Raw genomic sequence first — 24,212 nt, 5'->3', positions numbered from 1 at the left:
TCTAGCTACAGGTAAACAATTATGAATTGATGACATATAGGTCTATCATACTACGGTGGCTCAGTGGTTAGCACTGCTGCCTCACAGCGCCAGTTCCCTGGTTCGATTCCAGCATTGGGTGACTGTCTGTGTGGAGTTTGCACATTCTCCCTGTGTCTGCCTCGGTTTCCTCTGGATGCTCTGGTTTCCTCCCACAGTCCAAAGATGAGCAGGTCAGGTGAATTAGCTGTGTGAAATTGCCCATTGTGTGCAGGGATGTGTAGGTTAGGTGCATTAATCAGGGGTAAATGTAGAGTAATGGGGATTGGGTTTGGGTGTGATATTCTTTGCAGGGTTGGTGTGGACTTGTTGGGTCGAAGGGCCTGTTTCCACGCTGTAGAGATTCTGAGATAGTTAAAACTCTAACCCCATTATTAAATTGCCCCTGCGCACACACACATATAATACTAATCATTTTTTAGTTTGTGAGTGAAGAAAAACACGGGAAAAGCAGTTTATATGGTGACAGTCCTCAATGTTTGCTGGGATGTTGGTTGGCTGTTTGTTGATCTCTCCTCCAGATACTTTTCACTTTTTTGCAAAGGCACAGAATGACGAGGTCACACATTTTAAAGTCCCTAACGTGTTACAAATCATGAATTACAGCAACTGATGAGAGAAAATAAATGGCTTCATAATGATAGCTTTGTGTCAAAGGGAATGATTGTAGTATGCAAATGGACAAGTCTTGCTAAAACTGTATAGGCCACACCTGAAATATTGGTTCCCTTATCTAAGGAAAGATATGCTGGCGTTAGTAGTCCCAAGAAGGTTCACAGGACTGATTTCAGGTATGGAGGCAGTTTCTTATGAGGAGAGGTGGGTAAATTGGCTTTCAACTCATTGGCATCTGGAAGAAAAAGAGAGATCTTATTGAGACATGTAAGAATCCAGAAGGTCTAGAAGGTATAATCTCATTGTGTGGGGTCATTCACTTGATGCATAGATGAGAAATTTCTTCTCCCAAACGGTAGTGACTCTGTGAAATTCTATACCACACAGGGCTGACAATGTTGGGTTCTTAGGAATGTTCAAGGCTAAGATAAACAGAATTTTAATCAGTAAGAGAATGAAAGATTATGGGGTTAAGGCAGCAAAGATTGTCATTACAGCTTTGATATTATTAAATGATGGAGCTGACTCAATGGCTTACTGGAAAACTTTCAGACATTTTAGAATCCCTAGAGTGCAGAAGCAGGTCATTCAGCTTCCTGTCCAAACCAACCCACTGAAGAGCATCCTTCCTCCTCGTCCCACTATCCCTGCAACTCTATTTCCCATGGCTAGCCCACCTAGCCTGCATATCTTTGGACTGTGGGAGAATGTGCACAATCCACGCAGAGGCTGGAATCAAACCCAGGTCCCTGATGCTCTAAGGCAGCAGTACTAACCACTGAGCCACCATGCTACCCCTTCTACTCCTATGTCTTATTGTTTATATGATATAGCAATGGCATTGATGTAGAAAGGTGACATGCAGCAACAGGAGACTCTTTGACCCTTTGACTCATCACTGCTGACAACCATGACAAGCTGCCTGGTTTCTGTCTACACTAATGGTAATGCCACACAGAAGTACTGCAAAACTTCAAGTTCTGAATGAAGCTGTAAAGCACAAAAGACCAGGCAAGGCATGTGCTGTAAGCACTCAAGTAGGCACAAATTGAGTGAGCTAAGCAAGCGAACAGCATTGAGGTTCACCCTGTTCTGTTGCAATGATATTGATGCTTGTCTGTGCATTCAAAATGGCCTTTCAGCATCCTTACAATGAAGGTTGCCCAACCTGCAATATTGAAGTGAAGAACTGTATTCTGTTTAGTCAGAATGATGTGGTGAGACTGATGCCTACCTGATGTCAATCTCCTTGGACAGAGTGTGTTCAGGCAGTCTTGCCATTGGAGTGTGACCTGAGAATTTGGGGAATACTGTGCAAAATTGAGAAATGGAGCTATACATACTTGCTCTGACTTTCATGTGGAGAATTATTGCTGTCTAGTTTCCCTCCACCTTTGGGAGAATCGGAAATTTCATGTAAATGAGGTGAGATTAGGTATGATAAGCAAATCGCCTCCTGCTGCTCACTAGTGAGATTCTGTTGTCAGTGTTCAATCCTTGGATGAAAAATCAGATTTGCTCTTTCCTGGACTTTGAGATTCTCATTTTTTCTAGTTTTGCCACATTTTCAAAACTGATTTGCCATTGCTGTTTGGAGCTAGGAAAATTCAAACTGCAGAATAAATAAAAAGGCATTTTAACTACAATGATTTGTTCAGTATTGACATTGTACATTTTAATATCATTTATCTTAAAATTTGGATTTTGATTAATGGCTTATGAGTTTTGTTGTGTGTATGATTTAATGATTAACTTAATATTTCTGAAGCTGTGATTTTTATTAAACCAGTGTGGGAGAGAATTTGTTTGCTTTGAGATTTTTACAAGTAGACAGAGTAAACGTTGAAGAGCCTTAGCTTACTTTCAGTTGAAATTGGATGTATGAAAGTTTGTCGTCAAGAAAAGGAGTGAGTTCAGGAAATTGTAGGAGCTTGATTACCTCAGCATAAGGGTTTTAGTCGAAAACTCCAGACCAAAAGTGTTTTGTTAGAACTTCAAAGGAGTTATCAAATCTGAAAAATTCTAAGCTCTGTTCCGTGAATAATCAAGAAAGCAGCTATCCAACTCTCAAGTCTAGGAATTGAAAGGAACAGTTAAATTAAACTTATAGCTGTGAAAGAAGGAATTCTCACTGGTGCTCAAGTACTGGAACATGATAAGATAGGATTGCATTTTGCCATGTTTCAAAATCTTTTATATCGCGTTATACATAAATAACTTGGTTTAATTCTATTTTAATATCAGTTCTTTTGTGTTGTGAATTTCTATTTTATTGTTGAAAGCAAATCTGCAGCATTTTGTTCTTGTGTGTCAGTGAAAGACCACTTCATTATATTTTGCTCTTATTTAAGCAAGATTTCAGTTTAGGATCTGGCTTGACCAGTAATAACATCAGTTGGGATCATACCAAAACATTTAATAACTGGTCAGAGGGAAGAGAAGTTAAACAAGATCTGGTTTAACTTATCAGAACTTCATTCATGAAAGAACTGATTGGAAAAGATGACTTCCCATCAAATTAAAGCAAATAAAATGCATTTCCTAACACAGAACGATCCAGATTTCGGTCATAATGATAATGAAATGTTAAGCATTGGTTGTGATTACTTCACTGAAACAAACAAGAATTTTAGGAGTCAGCATGTGCACAGCAACTTAATTTCCAAGGTGTCTAATACCTGTACTGTATCCATACTTCTCCAGAAGGTATTGAGGACCTGTTTGGATACAAATCCGAAAGTGATCAGCAAATTGACAAAATCTTCCACTTTTATGCCGTTACTCTGCCTATAGGATTCATTGTTAAGAGAAATCATTGTAAGTTGGATACGTCTGAAGTCATCTCAGATAAATGCTTACAGGGTGCTTTGCAAAAAAAAAAGACCGGAGATAAGCTTCAATTTGAACAGCTTAGAGGGCAGATGAGAAGTATTTTAGCTCTCTTCCCAATTGTCGTTACACCAGTTTCCCTCTTTTTGAGCTTTAAAAATGCTTGGCAACTGAGAAGGTTTACTTTCCTGTTCTGTCTACAGATACTTACTCACCCACCCCTTGCCATAACATCTCTAGTTACAAGAAAACAAGTGTCGAAGATAAGTTTTCCACTTACCTATGAGACTCTTTGGAAGTTTTCAGAATTTTTAACTCAACCTGTTCAGAGATCTTATTACACATCTCTGTAACAGATTAGAATTGAATTCAGGCCTCCTAGCTCAGAGGTAGGGACACAACCACTTTGCCACTATATAGCCTTCTTTGCAATATTGTATTGTACCTTTTTATATTCCTTTTACCTTACCATCTGGCCCCCTGTCTCAACATAATGTACAGCCCAAGTAAACATTCAAACCTAATATTGGATTCCTGGCTTGCAGGTTAGTAATATTTTCATTCATTGTGCATTATTCTCCAATTCTGTCCAGGCCATTTTAATTCCCAGTATCCAATGGGAATTATGTACAGTATGTACTCAATGACATGGATTTTATGCTCAGCAGATTTCTCCTTTTCCTTACAATATTTAAATCTGCTTCCAAGTCAGAAGGATCTAAGGAGCTGGGATAACAGCAAGGAAAGTAAGCAGCCAAAAGCATCAAAGTATTTTTACAGCAAACTGGAGAGATGGAATGCTGAACCCTTCCAATTTTCATTTTTCTGATAAAGCAGAATAAATGATTTAATTACTTTGAGCATTTTATCTTGTGTTTTAACGTGATTTTTAAAAGCAAATATTACTTTAAATACATTTACTTCATCAAGAAAAAGTTTTTTATATTCCACAAATACAAAATTATCTTTTCAGAACTAGTGAAGTGTTTAGCAACAACAATTAAGTTCAAAAAGCTAATTTTTAAAAACCTGGCTGCACTTCATTCAATGAAGTTTCTGTGATTAATTTTTAAATTTTATTGCATTTTCCCAGGACTCTTACATTTTGGCTACTTACAGTTACCGTTCTCAAATATCTCAATGTTTCTGCCCTCTATTACCACAATTCTACTCACAATGTCGGTTATTTTTGTTTGACAATAATTATTCAACCTTTTTTTAAATTTAACTTATTTTTCCAGTCAATCTGTTAAGAGATGTAATTACACACCTTTGGAGCAGGTGGGACTTGAAACTGGACCTCTTGGTCCAGGGATAGGGACACTACCACTGCACATGAGGGCCCAACAGTTCAACACTTCCCGGCTTTGAGGAGTCCACACTCAAAAGGTCAGCTTTTCAAATCCCTTTATACAGGCTGCCTGGTCTGCCCTACATACTTCCAACATTTTCTTTTTGATTTCCAGCATGAGCAATTTTTGTTTCTTAATTGTTGTCACAAGAACTCAAACTAGGTTTACCCTGATCAATGAGAGTTGCCCAGTCAATACTCCGGCTTTTACAACCAAGACAGATAGCCCAATTCAGGAAATCTTTTGACTCAGTGGTTTCCACAAGACCTGACTCAGAGTAACAAAAGGCACAGATTGCTGTGACAGTTGCTAGGATGTGATGAGAAAATGGGAAGACAAGTGAGGCATGGAGTTGGGCCTGCCAACTCCAAAAGAACAAAATCAAAGCATAACAGCCACAGTTCAGGCAAGCAACATCAGTACTACATCAATAACTTCGCCACAGTTGTGTGTTATTAAATCTTAGGTCCTTTAGCTCCAATACTCTCTAATCTGACATGACTCTTTATCCACTCCATGCCAACTCATGCTTCCTAATCTCTATGGTCACTTATACTCTTCATCCTGGATCTACCATAGTCGGGCTTTAGGTGCTGTAATAAAAGGCAGACCTGCTGTGAGGAATGAGGCAGAGAAATGCAAAAAGACAAGGCAAAGCCGAGATGCTACAAGCATCCAAACAAGCAAAGAACCCATAAGAACCTGCTCAAATACAATGGGTGCTTATCCCGGTTTGCAAAGCAGCCTGGCAGCAGCATTGCAATGAAAAGTGTCAGTGCATTTCACAATGCACCATTAAAGTAGATAAATGCATTCTGAGTGGAGATGTTCTGTGATGAAGTGATGAGGCTGCTGCGTGTCTGATGCCAATCTTTGTGGATGGCAGTATGCAGCCAATCCCTACCCATGGAACATGCCCTAAGGTATTGAAGACTGCTGGTCAAGACTGAGGCAAGGAGAAGCAAGCAGCGAGCTGGAGCTGTCAGGTACACATTGACTTTCTGACTGCTGTTTGTTGAACTTAGCATCAACTTCAGTGGTCATGCTGAATTTGCATCTCCATCCTCATCAATGCCAAAGAAAGGGGGCTTGTTGAAAATGGGGTGGGATTTCTACTGCCTGGCTATCCCTCATTTAAAGATCTGTGAAGTCTTTCCAATTCAGAGCAAGGAATTCAAATACCCTGTATGAAGACTTGCTATTGGCATAAATGTAGCCCAATCAGATCTACACAGATTTGGACTCAAAAATCTGAATCTAAGATCAGATCCTAAGTTATTCAAGCCGTTGAATCATATGAAATCGTAATCTGCTCCTGCCTCATTCTATATTAATACAAATTTTCCTCATTGACCTGAGCCAATATTTCTATTTATCTCAACTCTTCAGGACAGAATGCTGACAGTGCAAAATATATATATATAAATAAATCATACAAACATATTCTCAGGATAGGGCATTCACATTGTAAAGCAGACATTAATATGAACCAGGTGGAATTCTGCAGGCTTATGTTTAACTGCCTCCATATTTTAATTATGTAGCAATACCTCACTGGATAAAAGATAAAATGTGCTTAGACACGGTTAGCAATTAATGTAGTTTTATTGAAAGATAAAGTTTAGGCATGTTTGGACAACTTACACAGTGGGCATGAAAATCAAACATTTAGTAAATGCAGCTATTACTGGAGGACCAAGGTGAAAACTGCTGATTTTCTTCAATTTTAGACTCTATATAATATCAGCAATACAAAAAAAACAAACAGCAGTAATACTTGAAATGACTAGCAAAGGTAGAACTCAATGCTGCAATTTTTGCTATCTCCACCCTTCCCTCACCCTCCCCATCCCAATCACTCAATTCAAAATGTGTAATTTCTGGTTACAGGTTTTTAAAGCATTGTAAGAGGGTTTTGTTAAACGCATTGACTTTAATTTTTCTTTAAAAACAGTACTTTTGAAAACCCTCACTTCCAAAAATGGACAAGGCTAAACAATTTCTTCACTTTCTTTGCTTTCTCTATTCTTTCTCACTTCCTCCAGGTGTTTGTCCTAAATTATACAAAAGAAAATTAGATAATTATTTAACATGTGTACAAGCGCAGAGAATATATTAAAACTAGTTTTGAACTGGTGCTGAATAATCACACTAAAGTCAATTTAACCATCCAACATTTGTTTATATAAATAATAATAACTGCTTTTTGAAAAGTAGCTAATTGTCAAGTGGTCTGTTTGGTTAATGTGCTGAATGAAGCACTTTCTCATTCATAAACTAATTATTTAAGGATAATTGAGGGAGAGCTTTCAGTGCCGACATACTCTTCAACATAGGAAACATTAAAAACTACCCAGAAGATTTTATTATTTAATTTTCCTTACCCATTGACAGCCAACAAGATTCAATATGCAACATACTAGGAATCATGTCTGCCTTAAAGCTTCTTCAAATTACTTAAAATACCAATTCATCGGAACGTCATCATTAACACATCGACCCAGTGTTGTTGCTGACAGCATTGACTCAACAAGATGAGTACTGAAAAGGGCTGATGTCATCAGGAAGAAAAACAGAAAGAGTACAAAGAGCCTTCATGTTAAAGGGCAAAAAAAAACTTCAACTGGAGAGGAGGTTGTAATGACAAATATTCGAGAGTTTAGTGGTGAACATTGCTTTGTTTAGTGTGCATATTTCTTAGTCTAAGTTTCCCAACCCAGGCATGAAGAAAGCAGGTGCTTTCCAATTTGGGCCAATTCATACTCAAAAGAAAATCAATTTGGATCCCTTCTACTTCAAGCAGTTTGTTCCAAAGCAACATGATGAAATGACTGCAGGGTTTTCCTCAAACCTGCTAATCCTCAAGACGGTATCCACATTCCCTTTTTAAAAATGGCAGTCCATCAAAAAAAAATGTTGGCTTGTACTTGCATTGCTAATAAGCTAGTGACTTGTATTTGTCAATTTGCTGCACTATGTTGTTAAAAAGTTTGGCTAAATGTGTACTCTCAAACTTGGATATATTCTTTGTTAATTTATCAGCACAATGACAATCCAATAACATACATAGGGGGAACTAGCAATGCCAAAGTTCAGAAACCATGGAAAAAACAATGCTCAATATGAGATACACGAAGATTGAGCTAAGCTCAAAAAATGGCATTTCAGCTACTTGAGTGCTTCAATTAGATTATGATGTTGGAAGTTAAGTTTGAATGCAGCAATTATGCTTGCTCAAACTTCCAAAGCACTTCAAATGAACAACTAAAACTTCCTCCAGTAACTTGCAACCTAGCTTAAAAACTGGCAGCTGACATTACAACTTCATCAATATACCAACGTAAATCTTTTCATTGAAATTAATATTTGCACTTAGCATGAATATGGACACTGCCGCCGTTTATTCTTTCGGTAACAAACTTCCAGTCCATTCAATAGGAAGTTTCCAAAAATCACCATTTTGTTGGGTACGAGCAAACGCAATCCCATATTATTCAGCTTTATTTTTGCTGGTAGAGAAGTTACAACATTTAAATATATTTCTGTTCACCCATTGGGTTTTTATTTTGTTTCTTGTTCAGACGTAGGCCAAAATCTACATATTAACACTCAAACAAGGAACAAGAGCAGAACACGCAGCCCTTCACGCTTGCTCCACCATGCATTAAAGCACACGGCCAATCGGATTTTAACCTCAACTCTACATTCGTACATCCCCCTGATAATCTTTCATCTCCTTGGTAATCAAGAACCTATCTACCTCTGCCTCAAAAACTTTTAAAGATTCTCCAAACACCTTTTCAGGAAGGAAATACCAAACCTCATAACCCTCTGAGAGAAAAGAAAATGTTTCTTCATTGCTGTCTTAAATGGGCAATGTCTTATTTTTAAACTAGATTCTCTCACAAGAGGAACATCCTTTCAACATCCACTCAGTCAAGTCCCCTCAGGATAACATATTTCATTTAAATCCCCTGTGTCTCTTCTAAACTACAGAACCAGGTAGGACTGATGAAGTGAGCTGCATTCATTTCAATGCAAGAGGCCTAACAGGGAAGGCAGGTTAACTCAGGGCATGGTTAGGAACATTGGACTGGGCTATCATAGCAATTACAGAGACGTTGGTCAGGAATGGACAGGACTGGCAGCTTAATGTTCCAGGATACAAATGCTACAGGAAGGACAGAAAGGGAGGCAAGAGAAGAGGGGGAGTGGCGTTTTTGACAAGGGATAGTGTTACAGCTGTACTGAGGGAGGATATTCCCGGAAATACATCCAGGGAAGTTATTTGGGTGGAACTGAGAAATAAGAAAGGGATTGTATTATAGACCCCCTAATAGTCAGAGGAAAATTGAGAAACAGATTTCAGTTATCTGTAAAAATAATAGGGTGGTTATGGTAGGGCATTTTAACTTTCCAAACAAGGACTGGGATTGCCATAGTGTTAAGGGTTTGGATGGAGAGGAACTTGTTAAGTGTGTACAAGAACATTTTCTGATTCAGTGTGGATATACCTACCAGAGGAAGTGCAAAACTTGACCTACTCTTGGGAAATAAGACAGGGCAGATGACTGAGGTGTCAGTGGGGGAGCACTTTGGGGCCAGCGACTATAATTCTATTCGTTTTAAAATAGTGATGGTGAAGGGTAGACCAGATCTAAAAGTCTAAATTGGAGGAAGGCTAATTTTGAAGAATTAGGCAAGAACTTTCAAAAGCTAATTGGGAGCAGATGTTCACAGGTAAAGGAATAGCTAGAAAATGGGAAGCCTTCAAAAATGAGATAACGAGAGTCAGAGACAGTATATTCCTGTTCGGGTGAAAGGAAAGGCTGGTAGGTGTAGGAAATGCTGGGTGACTGGAGAAATTGAGGGCTTGGTTAAGAAAAATAAGGAAGCATATGTCCCGTATAGACAGGATATATCGAGTGAATCCTCAGAAGAGTCTAAAGGCAGGAGTACACTTCAGAAGGAAATCAGGAGGGCAAAAAGGGGACATGAGATAGCTTTGGCAAATAGAGTTAAGGAGAATCCAAAGGGTTTTTAAAATACATGAAGGACAAAAGGATAACTATGGACTAAATAGGGCCCCTCAAAGATCAGCAAGGCGGCCTTTGTGTGGAGCCGCAGGAAATGAGGAGATACTAAACGAGTATTTTGCATAAGTGTTTACTAAGGAGAAAGGCATAGAAGATATAGAATGTAGGGAAATAGAAGATGACATCTTGAAAAATGTCCATATTACAGAGGAAAAAGTGCTGGATGTCTTGAAATGCATAAAGGTGGATAAATCGCCAGGACCTGACCAGGTGTACCCTAGAACTCTGTAGGAAGCTAGGGAAGTGATTGCTGGGTCCCTTGCTGAGATTTTTGTATTGTCGATAGTCACAGGTGAGGTGCCAGAAGACTGGAGGTTAGCTAACGTGGTACCACTATTTAAGAAAGGTAGTCAGGACAAGTCAGGGAACTGTAGACTGGTGAGCCTGACATCGCTGGTAGGCAAGTTGTTAGAAGGAATCCTGAGTGACAGGATTTACAGGTATTTGGAAAGGCAAAGACTGATTAGGCATAGTCAACATGGCTTTGTGTAGGAAATCATGTCTCACAAACTTGATTGAGTTTTTTGAAGATGTAACACACAGGATTGATGAGGGCAGAGTGGCGGACGGGATCTATATGAACTTCAGTAAGGCATTCAACAAGGTTCCCCACATGGGAGACTGGTTAGCTAGATTAGATCGCATGGATTACAGGGAGAGCTAGCCACTTGGATACAGAACTGGCTCGAAGGTAGAAGACAGAGGATAGTGGTGGAGGGTTGTTTTTCAAATTGGAGGCCTGTGACCAGTGGAGTGCCACAAGGATCGGTGCTGGGTCCATTACTTTTTTTCATCATTTATGAACATAGAAGGTATAATCAGTAAGTTTGCAGATGACACCAAAATTGGAGGTATAGTGGACAGTGAATACGGTTACCTCAGATTACAACGGGATCTTGATCAGATGGGCCAATGGGCTGAGGTGTGGTAGATGGGAGTTTAATTTAGATAAATGCGAGGTGCTGCATTTTGGGAAAGCAAATCTTACCAGGACTTATACACTTAATGGTAAGGTCCTAGGGAGTGTTGCTGAACAAAGAGACCTTGGAGTGCAGGTTCATAGCTCCTTGAAAGTAGAGCCGCAGGTAGATAGGATAGTGAAGAATGCGTTTGGATGCTTTCCTTTATTAGTCAAGAGTATTTGAGTACAGGGGTTGGGAGATCATGTTGCAGCTGGACAAGACGTTTGCGCAGAGCAAAAAACAAAGGGGTGCAAAATGCAAAACAGGTACAACATAGGTTAGGCCACTTTTAGAATATTGCATGCAATTCTGGTCTCCTTCTTATCAGAAGGATGCTGTGAAACTTGAAAGGGTTCAGAAAAGACTTGCAAGGATGTTGCCATGGTTGGAGGATTTGAGCTATAGGGAGGGGTTGAATCATGAAGGGCATGTTTAAGACAAATAGACAAAGTCTTTTCCCTGGGATGTGGGAGTCCAGAAGTAGAGGGTATAGGTTTTCAGTCAGAAGGGGAAGATATAAAAGAGACTTAAGGGGCAACTTTTCATGCAGAGGGTGGTGCATGTATGGAATGAGCTGCCAGAGAAAGTGGTCGAGGCTGGTACAATTACAATATTTAAAAGGCATCTGGATGAGTAAATGAATAGGAAGGGTTTGGAGGCATCGGGGACTAGGTTAGGTCGAGTTACCTGGTCGGCATGGACAAGTTGGACCGAAGGGTCTGTTTCGGTGCTGTATACCTCTGACTCTATGACAATACAGGCCTTTCCTCACTTTTGTTATTTAGATAGTGATATTTGGTCACATTTCTCTTTGATCGATCGAGAACATGATCCAGTACCCTTCCTCTTTCTGAAACCTCTCTGCCTTTGTGAAAAATAGTCCTGTCTAAACTATATTTACTTAATATAAAATATGCCCCAGCTTCTGAAATCTCCAATGTAAGTAATGTGATTAATTTATGATCCACTTATCCCAAGAGTAAATGAGTACATTTCTAGAGTTTCTGAATCCTGTACCACCTTAGTTGCCACATAATACACCCTCTCAAACCTAATATCTTTCTTCTAGCATGCTGAGCAACACTGTATACTGTATTACAGAAAATCTGTTCAGAACATTATTGCAACATTATTTTACTTCTTCAGAAAGTGTTTTCATATTCCTAATACAGTTTCAGGATTTCCTAAATCATTATCCACTCTGGTTGATAAACTACAAACATATCAGCAAGAGCACTCAGATAAGACTTACCTTGTCACTGCAAGGAATTAATATATTGGCATTTTCCAACAGGTACCCTCAATAACTCAATGGGTAAATAAACCACATGGCACTGGCTCTGACCACAAAGTTCAACATGTGCACTACGCTTCTGTTGCCAGGGTTGCAATGTGTCACAGACTGAACATGGCAGTGATAGACAGAAACAGATTTACCTTCAGTAACCCATCAGGCTTCAATAAGTTGTTAGCACTCACTATCAAGAACAATCTTGTCTAAAAGGCCTACCACCAAATTTCTAAATACAGAAAGTGAATATAGAAGATTCTACAAGGAGGTGTTCTTCCAATCAGAGGCCCTTTCTCTGATAACACTGGAGAAAAACAGTCTCTGATTGGAAGAGTAGTGAAACATACGAACGTGAGTAGCATAATCAAGCTACAGACCTGCACACCAGCAGTGGCAAAGGCAGGTCTGCCGAGGAGAAGGACGGCAAGCATGCATGCAGGTATATGTGGTAAAATTGGCTCAGAGCCTCCAGACTATTGTGCAAGTAGATTTCAAGTTGTCAGGTGGTTTGAGGGAAATAGGGTCTGAACTGAGGAGCCAGTAGTGGGTAATACAAGATTCTTCTTTCTGTGCAGCACCGGGTTTCTTAAGGCCATCAAAATGGCTTCCAATTATGCGAATGAAGGAGCGGGGTAAGTGGGCAAGGGGAGAGAGAGTATTTGAGATGATGTGGGAGGAAGCACGAGTGAAGAGAATGTGTGCATGGGAGGAGGAAAAAATAAAACTGTGCATGTAAAGTGGGAAAGGGAGAATGTGACAGTCCTAAGACCAATAGTGAGCTGGACACACATTTAGACCTGCCTTCCTCTTCTTCCATCTCCAAAAACGTGTCCAGAATAGAGAACTTTGAAAAGGATGCTGAAAGGTGATTCACTTCTGGCTCTCATTTTCATACAAACTCTGCCTAGGTCAGCCCAAAGTGTGTACATCACCAGAGAAAACACAATGTCAGCATTAGTTAAACACAACTGCTTAGCTTGGTCCCTGTCCCCACCTGGCCCCTGATGATCAGGACTTGAGACCTATTCTATCTCTCCACAGCTCTACTTCTTAATTGAAAGGCAAGAGAGAGGGTTTATTAGTTAGCTCTGCTACTTGTGATATTTTAATGGTCATGTTGTTATTAACTATTCATTTATAAAATTATTGATTTATTACTTTGGAATGTTTTCCTGAAATTCATTTACTGTTGTGAAAAGTTTTATCTTTCTGAAATTTGTCCTCCAGCCCTCCTATCTGCAATGCACGAAAAGGAAAAAACATTATGTGGCACCTCCATCAAAAATGTTTTGCCAGACCTGGTCTAGACTCATGAAAACTGGCAAATTAGATATGGAACTTGGAGGACTTCTGTCACCTATGGGAATTCACCAGTCACAGTCCTAAAAGAGCAGTAAGAGTAACAAAAATAAGTCATTTTGGATTTCATCTCGACCATGTAAAAAGGGTGTTAAAAGTTAATTTGCCTTTTCACGTAGACGCTCGAGCTTGGCAGCTAATTGAGCCTCACGGTTCTCCTTAATAAGTTCCATCTTGGTGATCAGTCTTTCTTCTGCCATTTTGCTGAATTTGGTATTTTCTTCAATAGCTCTCTGAAGCACTTCCTTTACATGCTCTTGTTTTTCAGCCAACTGTTTCAGAACTTCTGCTTCATGTGACTAGGGAAAGAAGAGAGACCAATTGTTCAATTGAACATCAATACCACAAGGTTAGTTCGGTATATTCAGAGATGTAAGTCACATTCTGGTATCAAGTATTTTTGCAAAGAAAAAAAGTTTGAATCTTAACAAAAATTATTTAAAAAGATAGTTGTCTGTAGAGGTCTTTTGGTAGAAAAACATGTTGTCCAGGCAACTAATAATTGTTCCATTACATTTGGAGGTGGAACAGTAGTGTAATGTCAATAAAGGTCAGAATTATAAAGAAATATACAAGTCAGGAAGAAGTTAAGCTAATGTTTTGGACTAAATTCTTCAAATGTCAAAAAGGATCTCAAAAATAATTACATGCATACTTCATTTTAATACTATGCCTTTCTAATACTCATTGTTACAGATCTTCAGCATTTTAACATTTCTACTTAATAAAATTACATGGAATAAGAATCTGAGCACATTATACACAGGCCCAGTTTGTAAATGTTGAGAAATAGCCTCTCAACCCTTTTTTCTTTAATTCTAAAATTTGTTTCAATCTAGCTAGCCCAAAGCAAAGAGATGAAAATTCTCCTATAGTAACTACAAAAGCTGTACAATCATTTCAGGAAATATTGGTTCAGTCCCTGCAGCCTCAAAATCACAGTAATCTCCTGCTCAGCACTTTTCAAGGACGACCAAAGTGCAAAACCAAGATAAATACTAGATTGCTCCACAAGGTTAGGGTAACATAGGTGTATTCTCCATTTGATCTTTGTTATAGTGTCATAGAGAGTTACAGCATGGAAACAGACCCTTCGGTCCAGCTCGTCCATGCCGACCAAATACCCAACCCAATTTAGTCCCATCTGCCAGCACCCAGCCCTTATCTCCCCAAACCCTTCCTATACATGGCAAGTGTTATTTTTCTCAAGAAGAGTTGTTGACAATGTATAGTATTTCTCCAGTTTTAATTTTTAGCACTCAAATTCAGAAATGCAAAGCACAGGAGCACTGCTCAGTATCTAAAGTAAGCAATCACTGCACAGTACTGACAATTCAGAAGGAAACACCTATCATTTTAGGCAGCACATGTTAGCTGGTCAAAAGGGCCTTCTATCCAATACACTTTTAAGTACCATGTACTTCATACTATGCTCATACTGTATTCCATTTAAGTACCTTTCGTCTGTTCTCTGCTGCTTCCATTTTTTTTTGAAGATCTTCAAGTGACCGATCTTTCTTGGGAGAAAGAGGAAATTCTGGAATTGTTTCAGCAGTGGGGCTCAGAATGATCTCAAAAGCCTGGCCTGAAGAACGCTTGTCTAGCTCTTTTACTTTAATGTCTGAAATGAGTTATATATATTTTTTAAGAAATGGCATGAGAGCATTAACCCAAGTCCATTCTGACCAACATAACTCCTAAATATATTAACTGTGCAAGTCAAATAACAAGATTGCTGTCAGGGCTTTCTGACATTAAGATATTAAATGACATAATGCTACATTAATTAAGGGTTAAATTTTACAACAAAAGAAACTGAAGAATTTTTGTTTCTCAGGTAGATGGTCTTGGAAAGGTTACATTGCAGATGCATCAGAATGATACCAATTTTAAAAAGGACTAACTGCATAAATATTACTTGTATTTGTTCAAGTTGAGCAGGCTGAGTGGTGATCCAACTGAGGAATTTACCATATTGAATCTCTTTCCAGTACACAAAAACTTATTTCCTCCTTTAGGGAATACAAAACCAACGAAAGATGCATACAGGTAGTTCTTCTATAACGCAATGGTTGCATTCTTGTGCAACCCCGCATTATAGTAAAATTTCACGTTAGAAACAGCTCTTAAAGTTGGCAATGTAACCAAGTTACAATCAGCAAATGTTTTTAAAGTTTGCACTTCAGAAACAGTGTTTCCAATTAATCAATTGCATTACAGTAAACTCATGTTGACAAAACATACATGACAGCAAAATGATTTGTAGTCTTATTTTTGAATGCTTCAAACACTCCTTTGAAATAGTTATTAAATGTATATTAGTAGCCAACATAATGATTTATTTGCAAAGAAAATATTGCTGAACATTAAAAAACTAGTATAAAAGGAAGAACCATTGGGTTCAAGAAACCACAGGAATTGGTGTATATGAAAATTTCTATCAGTTAAATTAATCACAATCATCCTCATTATATGTTAACTGGCTTCTCTTAGCCAGTGCACTTCATTCTGCAATGTTTACAGCTACATTATTCATTGATATGCTACCGCAACATAATAAATAAAGCAGCTACAACATTAAAATCTTAATTCTTCTGGATGACAATTTGCATTTATGTAGTTCCTTATGTCTCAAATATTTCAATGAATATACTAAATTAAGGAGCTGATTCAGGCAAATAAAATATGAATCTTTTAGAGTTGTATTCCTTACTTATATTGCCTCTCCTTTGTGCAACATCCTAAAATGCATCACCTCATACTTCTATATATTCAGTTTCACCTTCTACATGTCAATCTATTCTACTAATCTACATTGTACTGAAGTATATTGCAAAAGAGCTCACAGTTCGCAATATATTCAAGTTTTGCATCATCGCAAACTTTAAAACCTGACCTATACACCCAAGTCTAGGTAATTAATTTGATTCAAGAAAAACAATGGTTCAATACTGGAGCTGAGGGAATCTCATAAATATACTTTCCTCCATTTCCTGAAAAGTGACCACTCCATTTCCTGTCACTCAATCTCCTCTGTATTCACGCTGCCACTGTCCATTTTATTCAATAATCTTCATCTTTTGTGAGATGCCTGTTATGTGGTACTTTATCAAATAGATTTCAATATTTAACGTCCACCATATGAAATATATCATTCTCATCAACCTTCTCTGTTACAGCATCAAAAGAATTCAAACAAATTACTTAATCATGTACTTCCTTTTACAAATTTATGTTGGATTTCCTTATTTTATTCAAGTGAACCAGATCCACCAATGCCTCCTTTCTCTGGGACTGGAAACAATGATGTGGAGTAAGTTCTTTTTTAACATTGTTTAGCCTTAATGCCAATAGGACAATGCAGACTATATGCTCAATGATGTTAGATTCATTTTAATGCCATTTTCCACACGACCCAATTGTTAACATTTTGAAGTGGCCTTGTCAGCTCTGTGACTCGCAATCTTTCTGCCTGACCTGCCGCATCTTGCAGCATCTCCAAATATCTGACCTACCATTTTACCAAATCTCCTGCTCCATGACTTAAAAATCAGTGCTCCCATTCAAGATCCAGCTTTGATCCAATGTTCTGAGCTTGTGATAGTGCAGGTTCCAAAAGATGCCGAAGTGCTAAACTGGAATGATTATTATCCTTTATTTTTAAAATGACTGAGAAATCTGCTCTTGCAGTGCATTTCGTATCAAAAGTACCTCTCCTACAGCTTGGATGCAAGAAAGGGAAAACTTTTCATTTTAAAAGTTAGTTCATTCAACAATGCAGGAATGTAGCAATGTTAAGTATTTCAACCTACGGGGTATAATATTTTATTGTTTCTTACTGTTAAGGAAGAGCCTACAGAACCCAAAAACAGTTTTAACATTGATTTTTTTGGAAACAAATAGTAAGATCCTACTACCTTCCTTCCAACATAAAGTCAGAAGTAGGGAAGTTTGCGGATAATCGCACTATGCTCAACGTCATGGCACTCCGATACTGTAGCAGTCAATGTTCATTTACAGTAAGACCTGGATAACATTCAGGCTTGAGCTAATAGGTTGAAAGTAACATTTGCATCACACAAGTGCCAAGCAATGACTATCACCAACAAAACAGATTTTAACCATCATCTCTTAACATTTAATGGCAATTACTATCACTGAATCCCCCACTAACATCCAGGAAATTACCACTGACAAGAAACTGAACTGAACTGTGGCTACAAGGGCAGATCAGAAGCCAGGAATTCTGCAGTGAATATCTCTGTCACCCCAGAAAATGTCCACCATCCGCAAGGCACCAGTTAAGAGTGAGTTGGAATACTCCCCACTAGCCTGGATGTGTACAACTCCAACTATGATCAAGCAGCATGATACCGCCCAGGACAAAGCAGCCCACTTGATGCCATTTCATCCACCACATTCAACATGCGCTCCCTTCATCACAGACACACAGTAGCAGTGATAAGTACCATCTACCACAAGACTCCTCTGACAGCACCATCCAAAGCCATGATCTGTATCACCCAGTAGAACAAAGGCAGATACATAACAACACCATCACCTGCAAGTTCTCATCTAAGGCACATGCTATCCTGATTTGGATCCATATCTCTGACTCTTCACTGTCACTAGTTCAAATTTTGGAACTCCCTTCTAACAGTACTGTGGGTGTCCCTACACCTCAAGGACTGCAGTTGTTCAAAGCAGCAGCTCACCAACACCTTCTCAATGCAAATTAGCTTAGCCAGTAATATCATATGCATGAATGAAAAAAAACTATGGAAATTTCAAGTAATTACGCTTAAAGTTGCAATTTTCAGGAAGGCAACCGCAATTTTAAGTGATGACATACTACATGTATATATCATTACCCAGATTAAATTTTAGAAACTCCCCCTCTGATTTATGCTACTGTTATCACAGTCTATATAGGGATAATTCAGATCATCCATTACAATTGTAGTTTTTGCACCTCTGTAAATTGCTTGCAAGTGCCTTGTCTTCTATCTTTCCTGCTGGTTGGTGTTACCTCTAGAGTACCTTATCTCTCACCAAATATTCTGTCTTTGTACTTCCTAGGAAAGATTTTTTCCAGCATTCTAATTTAATCTTCAATCAAAAACAGCTGCTAATCCTCCTTTTCCTTCCCATCGCACCTATTATCACATTAGATCCAGGAATACAGGGGACAGATAGGTAAATGAAATTAGCCAAGATCTAAGAGATCCAAGATCCAAGAGACTGAATGGTCGATTCTTGTTCCTAAAAGCCAAACTACTGAATTTGATGTTATGAATGTGAAAAATTGAGATCTTTTTTGGTTAGTTCTGTTCAAGATTGATTTATCTTCCCAGCTTGTGAAAACTGCCTCAAAAAGAGGTGCACTGTAAACAAAAGTAGAATAGAATAAATTAAATTATGACTGCAGACAAGCAAAGTAGCTTTTAGACTGAAAAACAAAAACATGAAAAGTTCAGAGCAAAAGCTGTCAGACAGATATGCAACACATTACTACTCCTTGTGCTATTTCTTGCATTTAATTTTGTTCTTTCCTTCATATTCTGTATCCTCAAAAAAGAAATTACCATGTATTCATAATGTGACATCCAAATGTCCAGAATTACGTGTACTAAATCAGGTAACACTTACCAGTGCAAGCCATGCTCAACAAAATGGAACAGAAACTAAAGTGGACACCTCAGAAAAATGCTCAACGAGAAGGATAGAACCTGTAAGATAATCATATAATGGCATTTTAAAAATGGTCATTCCAAGCCGCTGACGTTTCAGAAATCTAACTGCTCAAGTCATACAGACTAAAAGGAAACAATTTTTTTCAAAAGCTGAGACAAACTGGAGCTTGCTCTAGTTAAGAGAATCAAAGTGCTGGAGGAACTCAACAGGTCTAGCAGCATCTGTGGAGAGGGAAACAGAGTTTATGTTTTAGGTCCAGCGTGACTTGATCTAGTGGTTGCATTGTTCCAAATTCATTCAAGAATGTGTATTTATACAGGTCCCTTAAAATAGGAAACCATTCCAAGAGCTGAACAAAATTAATAAAACATTTGTTCACGCTATAACAGAGATGAAGAATTGGAGCACATTTGGTATGATTACCTTAAGCAATAAATGTTTACTTGATTGATTATTTGTTACTTTATGAACAGAGATTGAGTAAAGTGTACAGATATTCCATGGAATTTGAAAGATAGGAGGCATATCATTGCATCAAACACTTAAAAGGGCTTGTGAGGATAAATGCCTTTTAGGGCAAGCCACATTAAGGCGGAGATTTGATTACTTACAGTGTGGAAACAGGCCCTTCGGCCCAACAAGTCCACACCGACCCGCCAAAGCACAACCCACCTAGACACATTCCCCTACATTTACCCCTTCACCTAACACTACAGGCAATTTAGCATGGCCAATTCATAACCTGCACATTTTTGGATTGTGGGACGAAACCGGAGCACCTGGAGGAAACCCATGCAGACACGGGGAGAATGTGCAAACTCCACACAGATGGGCGGGTATCGAACCCAGGACCCTGGTGCTGTGAGGCAGCAATGTTAACCACTGAGCCACCATGCCGCCCAGATGAGGAGTAATTGCTTTCACTCAAAGGATTGTAACATTTGTAATCTCTTCCTCAGAAGGTTGTGGACAGCTGAGACATTGAGTACATACATTCAAGACATACAGTCAGAGTCAGAGATATATAACATGAAAACAGAGCCTATGGTCCAACTCGTCCATGCCGACTAGATATCCTAGATAAATCTAGTCCCATTTGCTAGCATTTAGCCTATATTCCTTGAAATCTTTCCTATTCATCTAACCATCCAGATGCCTTTTAAAATATTGTAATTGCATCAGCTTCCAGCACTTCCTCTGGCAGCTCATTCCATCTACACACCACCCTCTGCATGAAAAAGTTGCCCATTAGGTCCTTTTTATATCTTTTCCCTCTCAGCTTAAACCCATGTCCTCTAATTTTGGACTCCCTCACCTCAGGGGAAAGACTTTGTCTATTTACCCTATCCGTACCCCTCATGATTTTATAAACCTCTATAAAGGTCATCCCTCTGCCTCTAATCCTCCAGGGAAAATAGCCCCAGCCGAGTTAGCCTTTCTCTATAGCTTAAACCGTCCAATCCTGGCAACATCCTTGTAAATCTTTCCTGAACCCTTTCAAGTCTCACAACATCTGCCCTATAGCAGGGAGACCAGAATTGTACACAGTAGACCAAAAGTGGCCTAACCAATGTCCTGTACAACTTCAACATGACCTCCCAACTCCTATACTCATAGCAGTGACCAATAAAGGCAAGCATACAAAATGCCTTCACTGTCCTTTCGACCTAGTACTCCACTTTCAAGGAACTATGAACCTGCACTCCAAGGTCTCTTTGTTCAACAACACTCCCCATGACCGTCCCATTAAGTCCTACTCTGATTTGCTTTTCCAAAACGTAGCACCTCACATTTACCTAAATTAACCTCCCTCTGCCACTCCTCGGCCCATTGACTAAGATCCCGTTGTACTCTATACTTCTTCATTGTGCACTAAACCTCCAATTTTTGTGTCATCTGTAAATTTACTAACCATTCCTCCTATATTTATATAAATGATGAAAAGCAGTGGACCCAGCAGCGAACCATGTAACACACAGCTGGTCACACACCTCCAGTCTAAAAAGCAACCCTCCACCATCACCTTGTCTCCTACCTTCGGGCCCATTCTGCATCCAAATGGCTAGTTCTCCCTGTATTCCTAACTTTGCTAACCAGTCTACCATGATGAACTTTGTCGAACACCTTACTGAAGTCCATATAGATCACGTCCACTGCTCTGCCCTCAATTTTCTGTTACTTTTTCAAAAAACTGAATCAAGGCAGTGAGACATGATTTCCCACACACAAAGCCATGTTGACTATCCCTAATCAGTCTATGCCTTTCCAAATTCATGTAAATCCTGTCCCTCAGGATACCCTCCAACAACTTGACCATCATCGATGTCAGGCACCCCAGTCTATGGTTCCCTCACTTTTCCTTACCATCTTTCTTAAATAGTGGCATCACATTAACCACCTCCAAACTTCCGGCACCTCACCTGTGACTATCAATGATACAAGTATCTCAGCAAGGGAGCCAGCAATCACTTCCTTAGCTTCCCAGAGTCCTAGGATACACCTGTTCAGGTCCCAGGGATTCAACCACTTTTATGCGTTTTAAGCCATCCAGCACTTCCTCCTCTGTAATATGGACATTAAACATTTTTCCTTTGATTTCTTTGAAGTTGGGGAACTCCTGGGTTTATCAGTACATGGTTTGGCGGGGGACCTTGGATGTGATTCCCTGGCTATGATTTGATATTCAAAGACTTTGACTATTACTGAAAAAATACACTTTTCGTCAAAGCTATTCATCTTGCACTCACCTGGCCAAGAAAGAATTCAGCAAGCAACACAATAATATTCACAAGATTTAATCACAATCATGGAAAGCTTTAGTTTTAGACATTTTTCTTTATAGCTTCTGTAACAGGGATAAAAAGAAAACTTGACCAAAATTAAGTGTTGGCACGATCTAATTACCTGATAGAACAATATTTTGGGGATTGTGAACAAAAACTGATATTGTTCAGAAATCAATTACATTAATCCTACTTGATTTCCTATTTTATTGCTGGTGTTCACCAACCACAGTTCTTAGTGGCCACAATGACCATTCTCAAACAGAAATTTCCAGTTATAAATTAAGTTTCACCTGTCCCACCACCAAACCACACCAGGTTCCCCACCCCCCAGACAGATTTATAAACTAATACCACTTATTTCAAAACATCCAGGCTTTTTCAAGGAATTTCAGTAGAAATCAAATAATTATTTCTTTAGAATTGACTAGGTAACAAGCCAAGTCTTGTTTATGAATGAGACAGCTGTAACTAAGTGTAGAAGAACAAACAACCTCATAACAGAAGAGTTGTCCAACTACTGAGGCATGCCAACAATTTAGTCACAACAGATAGCAAACTTTCAACTGGAAAACGACAAAAACAATAATAGTGTTCTGTAATAGTGTTCTGCACCAGGTCAGACCCCCCTCAAAACATTTCTAGTAGTAGCCCAGACCCTAACTTTACACCTGCTTAAAACAATTTAAAAAGTGGATATTCCAGGAGTGATGCTGCTGGCTCAACCACTCAATTTTAAACAAGACAGAATTTATTTGCAGACTAATGAAAGAAACACAAACAAAAGAGAACTAAATTTAGAATAACTTAACCTATCTTAAAACCCAATCGACTCATCTTAATGGAACAGCCTCATTAAGATGAGTCAATTGGGTTTTAAGATAGGTTGAGTTATTCTAAATTTAGTTCTCTTTGCGTAATAGGGTGTGTCTAATACCGGGATAGTGGTTAACACAGCTTTCAGGCTGTCAAATGCCTGCTGACAGTCCGCTGTCCATTGAAACTTCTTGCTTTCTTTAGTAATTCAGTGAGTGGAGCAGCCACATTGCTAAAATTTGGGATGAACATTGAACATACAACATAGTACAGGGCCTTGATGTTGCACCGAACTTTTATCTTTCTCTAAGATCAAACTAACCACATACCCTCCATTTTCCATGTGCCTATCCAAGAGTCGCTTAAATGTCCCGAATGCATCGGACTCTACTAGCACCACTCTCGCAGTGTGTTTCACGCACCCTCCACTCTTTGTGTAAAGAATCTATCTTCCTCCAATCACCTTAAAATTATGCCCCCTTGTGATAGCCATTTCTGCCATAGGAAAATGTCTCTTTCACTCTATCTATGCCTCTCATCGTCTTGTACATCTCTATCAAGTCACCGCTCACCCTTCTTCACCCCAATGAGAAAAGCCCTAGCTCGCTCACCCTTTCTTCACAAGACATGCCCTTCAGTCCAGGAAGCATCCTGATAAATCTCCTCTGCACCCTCTTTAAAGCTTCCACATCCTTCCTTTAATGAGGCGATCAGAACTGAACATAATGTTCCAAATGTGGTCTAACCAGTGCTTTATAGAGCTGCAGCATAACCTCGCGGCTCTCAAACTCAATCCCTCTGCTAATGAAAGCCAACACGCCACAAGCCTTCTTAATGACCCTATCAACTTGGGTGCAACACTGAGGGATCTATGGACATGGACCCAGTGATTCCTCTGTTCTTCCACACTGCCAAGAATCCTGCCTTTAACTCTGTAGTCTGCATTCAAATTTGACCTTCCAAAATTAATCACTTCACACTTTTCCACTTACCAGCCCAGTTCTGCATCCTGTCAATGTCCCATTGCAACTGACAGTAGCCCTCCAGACTATGTACATCCACCAAGCTTCATGATATTGGCAAACTTACTAATCCAACCTTCCACTTCCTCATCCAAGTCATTTATAAAAATCACAAAGTGCAGAGGTCCCAGAACAGATCCCTGCAGAACACCACTGGTCACAGAGCTCCAGGTTGAATACTTTCCATTCTACTACCATCCTCTGTTTTCTAACGGCCAGTTGATTCTGTATGCAGACAGTGAAATTTCCATGTATCCCATGCCTCTGTACTGAGTGAATGAACCTACCTTGAGGAACCTTATCAAACACCTTGCTAAAATCCACGTACAACACATCCACTGCTTGATCTTCATC

At 39.1% G+C, this 24,212-nt stretch overlaps 1 protein-coding gene across 5 annotated transcripts in view; it reads right to left on the bottom strand.

Moving 5' to 3' along the window:
- LOC122563605 (stathmin-like) overlaps positions 1-24,212 on the bottom strand; it is a 60,896-nt gene that overhangs the window by 20,064 nt on the left and 16,620 nt on the right. For 4 of the 5 annotated variants that reach the window (XM_043717549.1, XM_043717548.1, XM_043717545.1 and 1 more), the window contains exons 2-4: positions 19,193-19,272; positions 15,001-15,164; positions 13,651-13,842 (exon numbers count right to left, since the gene is read on the bottom strand). In XM_043717549.1, coding sequence (XP_043573484.1) covers positions 13,651-13,842; positions 15,001-15,164; positions 19,193-19,205 — 369 coding nt within the window. In that variant the 5' untranslated portion in view covers positions 19,206-19,272. Of the gene's footprint in view, positions 1-6,421; positions 6,890-13,650; positions 13,843-15,000; positions 15,165-19,192; positions 19,273-24,212 lie in introns of those variants that run through there. The other variant, XM_043717550.1, reaches the window with a different exon arrangement.

Source organism: Chiloscyllium plagiosum, chromosome 27 (genome assembly GCF_004010195.1).
Source record: "Chiloscyllium plagiosum isolate BGI_BamShark_2017 chromosome 27, ASM401019v2, whole genome shotgun sequence".
NCBI lineage: Eukaryota > Metazoa > Chordata > Chondrichthyes > Orectolobiformes > Hemiscylliidae > Chiloscyllium > Chiloscyllium plagiosum.
The sequence above is the reverse complement of the archived record's forward strand: the minus strand, read 5'-3'. Positions and strand labels throughout refer to the sequence as shown.